Source organism: Limulus polyphemus, unplaced genomic scaffold (genome assembly GCF_000517525.1).
Source record: "Limulus polyphemus unplaced genomic scaffold, Limulus_polyphemus-2.1.2 Scaffold50, whole genome shotgun sequence".
NCBI classification, from domain to species: Eukaryota; Metazoa; Arthropoda; class Merostomata; order Xiphosura; family Limulidae; genus Limulus; species Limulus polyphemus.
In genome coordinates this window covers 980,589-989,595 of record NW_013665660.1, presented here as the reverse complement: position 1 = coordinate 989,595, position 9,007 = coordinate 980,589, and the positions used below count along the sequence as shown (strand labels likewise).

Genomic DNA, 9,007 nt, shown 5'->3' with positions numbered 1-9,007 from the left:
GAACTTCGGTTAACAGTTGATCTGTTAACAGGACGCCCACCTTATGAAGAGTTGCCTGAAAATATGTCAGAGTTCGTGAAAGTGTTATCGGAAAAAATGGATAATATTCACCATCAAGAGCATTCAAACTTGAAAACGTCTGCTGATTCGATGAAGCTATGTTATGATAAGAAGTTTACTGAAGTCAGCTTTGTACCAGGAGACAAGGTGTGGTGTATAATAAAAATTCTTTCCGAAGAACTTCAGCAATACAAGTCCTTTCTCAAATAAAACTAGTTTATCCTTTCTCAATTCAACTTTGCAATACACTTAATTTCCACAGTCACCTTAACTTAAACACGCGCTATAATTCTCAATGAACGATTCGCGCACTTTACTTACTGCCGCGCTTGACTCAATTGTCCATCTATATCTTCAATCTCTCTCTGTCCGCTATTCAAACCCAATTAATTGTCTGACGCGCTTATATACAACAATAGAGGGCGCCTAGCAAATACTGGATTAATTGTCATGTTCACCGATATTTCTAGAACTCATTACGTGTTACCAAGGTCACGTGACTTCCACTGTCGTAACACTGCCTCTTCCTTAGAATTGTTCGTCCTGAACAATAGCCACTTACATTAAACCAATAGAAAATTAACAATAACTTAATTAAATGTACAGAATTTACAAACACAAAATTAAAATTCAACAGAGTCTCTTAATATTACAGGACGTGTCTTCTTCCGTACTGGCCTCCATCTCGTTGGCTTCTGCTTCACGTGAGGTTCATCTGCTCCATCGGGAATTGTCCTGTCATCGGTTAGAGTCACATCAGTGGTAGTAACTTCATCAAGGGCTTCACTATTTCCCTTCTCAAAACCGAATAGAGTTTCTTCTTCGACAGTGAACTTTCCAGATTACACATCTTCAGTGGCATCTTTTGTTCCATTGTTCACTTCATCCCAGCTGAAATGTCCTGGACCGTGATAACGCCAAAGCCTGTTGGCATGCCGACCACATTTTATCCAGAAAGTCACATCTGAGAGACGATCCACTATGTCACATGGGCCTTCCCATGGAGAAGACAACTTAGGAGACTTCCCTGTGGTCTTCCTGGGATGGGAAATTAACAAATGACCAGAGACGTAACAATATATAATTGGAAAAAGCTTGAGTTATGTCAACATAAATGCAGTAACATATATTAATTTATTTACTAAGAATGATCTCAAATTGAAATAAGTTTTGAGAGCTAGGGATTTTGGGTATAACACATGAATCAAATAGATGATGGAACTTAATTCTTAAGACAAAGAATGGAATTGGAATAATTATATATTATCCTGTTAATTCAGAATGAAAATCCCTGTGCAGTATCTCACAGTCACAGACATTCAAGGGAGATAAACCACAACTCATACTAATTTGTATAAATCTCTGTACTATGTTTAAAATGAGTATGATCTCAGTCCAGGAGAACATAACATAGTAACAGAGTCAAGCCTTACTGAAAAATTGTTATGGTATATAACATTTGTTTAAATTAGAGGATTAGCACAAGTTTAGGACCTTTCTACTACAGCATTTTTCTAATAGTGCAACTAACTCTCAAACATTAGCATTACTGAGAAATACAGATTCTGATGAGATAATTAAAAAGATACTCTCTAATGGAAACAATACTGTTCTTGAATTAATTTTTGTTGTTGTTTTAGCATACCATATTAACAGGACTAAATTTTTGTTGTTTGTTTTTGTTTCAGTGTGTCCTAGTTGCCATTTCCAATATTCCTTGGCCAAAGGAGGGTGTATGCATTTTCGATGCATACAGTGTCAGTATGACTTTTGCAGTGGCTGTGGTGGTGCCTTTAAGATGGGAAAGGTAATTTAACACATGCAAGATAATATTGTATTTATTTATTTGCATCACATTTTCACATCTAGTTAATCATTTTCTCTCTCTCTCTCTTTCTTTTTTTCTTCTTTAGTGTATGAAACTTTGCTAGAAATAATATTTGACAGATATTTTTAACATACATTTTACAGAAAGAAGCATCATAGAGTAAATCTTCCTCCATGTAAAAAAGATAAAAATATATTCCTAAAATCAAAAAATCTCTTAACTGGATGGCTTAATGAACTGTATGTCAAGGTAAGTATAGCTTTAGTGTAATGATGTTCTTGTTACAAAGAAGTATGATGTGTTATTTGAGACAGTATCATGCAGAAAGTTATCAATACAAAATGTATTTGATTAATTTTTATACTTACTATAAGCTTGTTAGAAGTATAATACAGTGTATAATATGTAAAAAGATATATGTACACACACGCACACTATGTAGTATGTTGGTTTTCAACTTGTATTTGCATGTCTGTTTTAATAATGTACTGCGTTTTCACAGAAGACTCAGGTAAACAGATTTAAAATAAAATAATGTGTTTTAACAGTAAACTTTATGGTATTCTACATTGGTTTTTAGTTGTGAGGTGTGGGTTCCATACATTGAATTGATAATTATGGAGGAACATATTTCATAGTACACTGATAAATACTTTTTGTATGCATTTAACATATTAAGAAACTTGTTCCGTGCCTGAAACTTGCTTGCAAAACACTTAATAATTTAATTAGAGAAAACACATAAAATTGTTCAGATAATTTCTTTTACAATCCAATCAACAACATAATATTTTGTTTTCAAAATTAAATATATCTATAAAGATTCCATTTCAACAGTTTTTATTATAAATAATTTGTTTTTGTAGCTATTTCGTAAAGCAAGTACTAATATTTGTGTCTGAATGTAGGTGCATATACATGTAATTTATATACATTTTCCAGAAGTGTGGGCTGTCAAATTTCTGTGAGAAATTGGGACTGCATGCACATCATCCACGAAATTGTCTGTTTTATCTTCGTGATAAAGATCCTGCTGACCTGCAGGAATTGCTGGATGTAAGTTGATAGTACAGTTCTTATTAAAAGCCATACTCCTGTTAGTTCTACTTTGGTTAAGTAATCAACATAGCATGTACCTTTTATTCTACATGTACATCTACTAGTGTCTACTTTTCTCCTTACTTAGTTTCCTTCTGGTTAGTGAAATCATTTCCCATGTGCATAAATAAAAACATTTTAAATACAGTTGCAAGTTCTTGAAGTAAGTAAAATTAATTTCAATGTGCATATGTATGATATATAATAATATATTCCAAAATATACCTGGAATATATTAAATGTTTTTTATTTGCATTTACATTTTATGTAAAGCTTTATATTAAGCAGTGAAAAGTTTGTAAAAAAAAGTATAATCAACTGTTATGTAACAATGGCAAATATATATATAATACTGTTATTTTTTGTTTTTTTTACAAATGTTTTGAATACTTAAATGAAAGATATTATATGTGATGGTTTGAGCATACTGGTAGAAATGTGAAACTATATGTCAGACTACATAACTTTTCTTTACAGAGTGTAAGTTAAACAACTGATCAACCAAGTTTGTAAACAGTTTATTAAAGTTAGATTGCGACTTCTGTAATTAAATGGGCGTGAAAATCATTGTCTTGACAGATTTAAAAAAGAAATTCATTTGGCTACCAAAAGTTAATATGCACATTAAAGACTGATATTTAAATCAAATTATGTACAATGAATTTTCATGACTGTAACTTTTATTTTGGTTTTCTTGTCTATAGATATAATGTTATTTTTATACTGGGATCTAGTTTAAATCACAATTGAACCTAAAGATGATTATATAAGGCTTCCTTGACAGGTTTTCGCTGGGTGAGTTAAACTTTTGTGATAAGTATGTTTTTTCATTTGAGGTGTTGCAGCAAGAGTGGAAAAATTTTCCAGAAGCTTGGGCTGTCAAATTTCGTTGAGAAATTGGGACTGTATGTGTGTCATCCTCAAAATTGTCTGTTTTTATCTTCATATAAAGATGTTTTTATTACAAAGAAGTATGACATTGTTAATAAACAATCTTAAGATATTGGTTGAGACAGTGCCATGCACAAAATTACCAACACAAAATCTTAGTTTACTCCTCCTTGTGAGGTATTAAAAATATATTTGATCTATTTGTATACTTACTATAATTTTGTTAGAAGTATAGTGCATAATATTTATATACATATATACACACACACAAACCACAGATTTAGTCAGTGTTTTGGAATAGTGGTTCCCAGCTGCTATTCCATTGATTACACTGGTTGATTGACATATTTTTATAGACCCATAGCTAGATCTGGTGAAAAAAACAGTTATGGAGAATTCAATTTTAATGAAAGCTAGAATTGTACATGTGTTAAAAATAGGTTGAAAGTGTTGTTTCCTTCATAGTTTATTGTAAAATAAGCGAGCTTCGATTATCATAACTTTCACTTAATACAAAACTTTTTAAATGGAGCTAAATTAGGAAACATCATTGTTGGCCTGTATACTTCTAGTGGGCTGTAACTTTCTTTACAAAGATTTATTTTTTAAGTATGATAACATTTCTTTGGCATTGTTTTAGTTTGTTTTAGTCTAATTTAACATATTAAGACTAACATCATTTGAACTATGTCAATTATGTGAAAGATTGGATGATCTGTTATGTTTTTAAATTCTTAATTTGAATAGAACAACTAACATAAAAGTTATCTTAACTATGCTGTTTATGGTTTAATAAAGTTTCAACTGAAAATTTCTTGAAACCATAAGTTAGAGTCAGGTTTTGCTAATGACTGTTAACTGATAAATAACCCTCAACCTCTATAGTCTTGTGGTGTAAAATACTGTTTATATCTCATTCTCCCATAGTACATGTCTCATATTTAAAACAAAATTAATTTTTTTTAAATTTTCAATTTGGGTTATACTGAATCTAGTTGGGATTATATGCTAAATTCATCCTCATGTGCTACTTTCTACAGCAAGGTCCAATCATGGAAACTATCTACTGTTTCATCAGATACTTGTATTGTGTCATACTTGACATTGTGTATATGGAGCTGCTCAATGACTGTCACATGCAACATGTATATTTCTGGGTACTTGTGAAGAATTTTTCTGATTGGTCATCTAAGAGAGAAGGTGGAAACTGTAAATGCAATTTGGTATTTTTAGACAGATTCTTTTCTAACATGGCAGAGCCAAGGCTTACTTGTGAAGTCTTGATTGTCTTTGTTTTCTTTTGTCTTCTAACACTTGCTGGTAATAATTGAAGTGGTTTAACTTCAAGTAAAGTTAATTTTCGCCTTTGATAATTTAAGGATAGCTTTAATTTACTTATATTTTTTATTTGAATTCAGTTTATTTTATTCCATTTGAATCCATTCAACAGTGCAGAAGTCTTCTACTTAATGGTCAGTCATTCTTCACTTTCCTGACTTCACTCAATAAAACATTTATCTATTTATCTTCACAAGGAATATTGTCTCTTTACTTCAAGTTGCAACATATCATTATATTTGTCCTTTTATATACTAGGCCCTCAAATCTGCAGCTATTGCAGATATCAGGTTTATCCTTAGAATATGACAGTCTGTTTACTGAATCTTAAAACTATTGCTATATGTGTGCATACAAGTAGTTAGTTAAAGCTTTTCTGTATTGCCAATAACAAGATGTTTTTCTAGAATTTAATTTGAAGATTCTTTGTGAGAATTTTTGTGTACATATTAACATATCACTAACGTTTTTTTAAAATAAAACTAGTCTGATGATATTGTTTTAAATATCTGCTGTTAGGCCTACAATGTACCTTATAATAAAGAACCACCTGAAGGAACAGAGATCAAGGAGCATTGTCAAGTGATGGAACAAAAAGAGACACTCTCTGGACTGGCAGATGATATCTGTGGTAAAGAAGTGCTTGAAGGGCATGCAGGTTTGTGTAGGTAAGTGCCATGTTATTATTTCTTTTAGATCATTAATTGACCATCCTTGAAAGGATATAAATTAATTTAACATCCAGTTCAACTTATAATATTAAATTGTCACATCCAGAAGAAGAATGTGACAATTTGCAGATAAATTTTATAATACTAATGCTGAATTTGTGCGAAATCAAGGGTGGACTAGTAAGAATTTAGACTCTACTTTTCCAGCACCTTCCTTTGCTCAGACAGCTAAACATGAACCTTGGACTGACATTCTGTCTCCTGCACCCTTTTTACAACTAGTATGGCATGTTTGTAACATTTTGAGTATTTCTCCTGTAGCTTATGAATTTTCACCTTATTTCAGTTTTCCATAATTCGTCTGTTACTTACCACAGTTTCGCATTTTTATCATCTTTTCAACTATTGTTTGAGGCCTATCATAGATCCCCTGCTCAAAATTCGGAGGATCTTAATCTATCTTGGTTAGGTTATCAGCTTCTGCTCTTTCTTTGGTATCTTGGTTGGTTTGTTGGTGGGATTTTTTTGAGAGAGATTCCTTACTGGAGGGAATTTGTCTTCCTATGTTGACCCTTAGAGATCTTAGTGAAGCTTTTTTTCTCAGACAGTCTATTTTTACAGGAATTCCAGATTGGATGGAATATCGAGTAGATGTGGCCCATCTACATTTATCACTTTGTACACTGGCTTCTTGACTGTCCCACAGTTCTTCCAGGACAGTTTACTACATTTCCTGTTTGAGCTTCCAGATTTCCTGCTTTGGTGCCACGTTTCATTGGAACACAAAAGCGATTTCAACCTTACCAGTAGGGATCTTCCGCCGGGGTGGATCACAGATTTCAGCGTCAGTGACTACTTTTGTGTGGTCTCATCTCAGAGGGTTTGTGTTAATATGGGAGACATTCACTACAGATCTGTGGGTCATTCAAATTCTCAGAAGTAGATTGGTCATTCAGTTCACGCCTCTTCCTTCTCTGCCCCTCATACCATTTGGCTTTTCACTCCCCAAGGATCCTCTTACTTCAACCGACGAGCACAAGCCATCCAGGAACTTCTGCACAAAGAGGCTATAAAGCATGTCACCTCCCCTCTTGAGGGTTTATATTCTTGGCTATTTGTAGTACCAAAAAAAGATGGGTGATTGGAGACAGGTCATCGACCTTTCTCATCTCAATTGCTTCCTCCCATCTCCTTGGTTTACAATGGAGTCGTTTCTTTCCATTTGATGGCTTTTTTCATTCAGACAATGGATGACAAAATTCGACATCACAGATGCCTACCTTCATATCCCAGTTGCTGAGTCTTCAAGGTGTTATATCTGCTTGCGCAACAACCAGGTTTGTCAGTTTCATGCTCTACCATTTGGTCTCTTATCTTCTCCATACATTTTTTGCCAGATAGTTAGAGCTTTTTTATGTCATCTTCACTCCCTTGGCATTCACACTCACCATTACAAGGATGACTGGCTTCTTCTTGCCCCTTCCCACCATTTGGCAGAACTGCACACTCAAACTCTGTTATTAGAAGCTGCAAGAGCTGGGTTTCTTACTAAAAAGGAGAAGTCTATTCTTACTCCTGTACAGTACATCATCCATTTAGGGGTGTTTTTCAATTCCAGACGAAGCCGGGCCCAACCTTCTCTTCTATGCCTTCAGGCCATGGAATAGGCAGTTCTTCAAATACAGTTGTCTTCTTCTCCACCAATATGCACAGTTCTATTTCTTTTGGGAATGTGGGCATCCTTGGAATTATTCATTCCTTTAGGTTGGGCCCACATGAAGACCCTTCAATGGTCGTTACAGGATCAGTGTAGCATTTGCACAGATGTGCTGTATTGTGAGACTGTCAGATTCCAGTTTGCTGGATCTAAGCTGGTAGTTGAACAGGGATAACACAACAGTAGCTGTCCCTCTACCATGTCCACGGCCAGAGATACATCTGTTTACAGATGCTTTTCTTCAGGGCTTGAGTGCTTGTATAGACAGTATGGAATTCAAGGGACTTTGGACAGTAGAGGAAGCTTCTCTCCACATAAATCTCTTAGAACTTTTAGTAGTTCAATGAGCTATGACTCAGGGTCTCGAATTGTTGTGAGGAAAGGTGGTAGTATTTCATTTGGATAATTCCACAGTAGTCAAATAAATTGTTCTCCTTGCTTGTCATGTTCCAAGGGTAATGAAGCTAGTGGCCAACCACTTAACTAATCCCAACAGAGCTCTTCCTGTGGAATGGATGCTTCATCCACAAGTTTTTTATTGGACCTACTCTTGTTTAGGGACACACAAGTTGATGCTTTTGTCACACACTGGAATGCTCAGCTCCCTCACCCTCTGGCTTTGGAAATAGATGCTCTCAGCCAGAATTGGATGGGTCTTCATCTTTATGCATTACATCTGATTTGTCTTTTCTCCAAGGTTCTGGCACTGATTCCCTCCATGTCCTATCGAGTTCTTCTGGTGGCATCATATTGGCTGGTCAGCCCTGGTTTCCACTCCTCCAGTATCTTCAGGAGTTTACATCTCTTCTCCATCCTCCCTGGCCATCTCTTTCATGTCAGCCTTGGTCAAACAGATTTCATCCAGCAGTTGACATTCTTCAACTTCATGCCTGGCTTTTATGCGGTCCATTGCATGACATCAGGGATTTATGTCTTAAGTGGTGTCCTTAATAACACATTCCATTCAACATTACTCTTTGGAAGTTTATAAAAAAAATGGTTTACTTATCAATAGTCTTTCAGACATGGGTTTAACCCTTCACATCCCACTGTGCCACATCTCTCAATTTTTGACATGGTTGTTTGACAAAGGTTTGGCACATTCGTCTGTTGCCTTGTATAAGGCTGCTTTATCAGCTACTTTTCGTTTTTCTACGAGAAGAAAAGTTTTTGAGTCCTCGATTTTGTCCTTAGTTTTAAAATAATTTTGGGTTATCTGTCCTCGTAGCCCTTTCCAGCTTCCTTATTGGATATCACAGTGGTTCTCCATGCATTATCATGTCCATCTTTTGAACCGTTGGGGTCGTGTTAACTATATCATCTTTCACTCAAAACATATACACCTGGAAAAATGTTAAGTACCCCCGTGTTTTTTTCAAGTGATTCAGATTCGACGTTCTTGTG

At 34.8% G+C, this 9,007-nt stretch overlaps 2 protein-coding genes across 3 annotated transcripts in view; one reads left to right on the top strand and one right to left on the bottom strand.

Annotated features, from left to right (window-relative positions):
• Positions 1-9,007, bottom strand: part of LOC106463031 (zinc finger protein 64-like) — a 67,869-nt gene that overhangs the window by 9,657 nt on the left and 49,205 nt on the right. The gene's annotated exons all lie outside the window — the stretch shown is intronic.
• The window catches only part of LOC106463128, a 104,510-nt gene that overhangs the window by 85,330 nt on the left and 10,173 nt on the right, over positions 1-9,007 (top strand). For both annotated transcript variants that reach the window (XM_022390694.1, XM_013923143.2), the window contains exons 19-21: positions 1,749-1,867; positions 2,831-2,944; positions 5,735-5,883. In XM_022390694.1, coding sequence (XP_022246402.1) covers positions 1,749-1,867; positions 2,831-2,944; positions 5,735-5,883 — 382 coding nt within the window. The remainder of the gene's footprint in view (positions 1-1,748; positions 1,868-2,830; positions 2,945-5,734; positions 5,884-9,007) is intronic.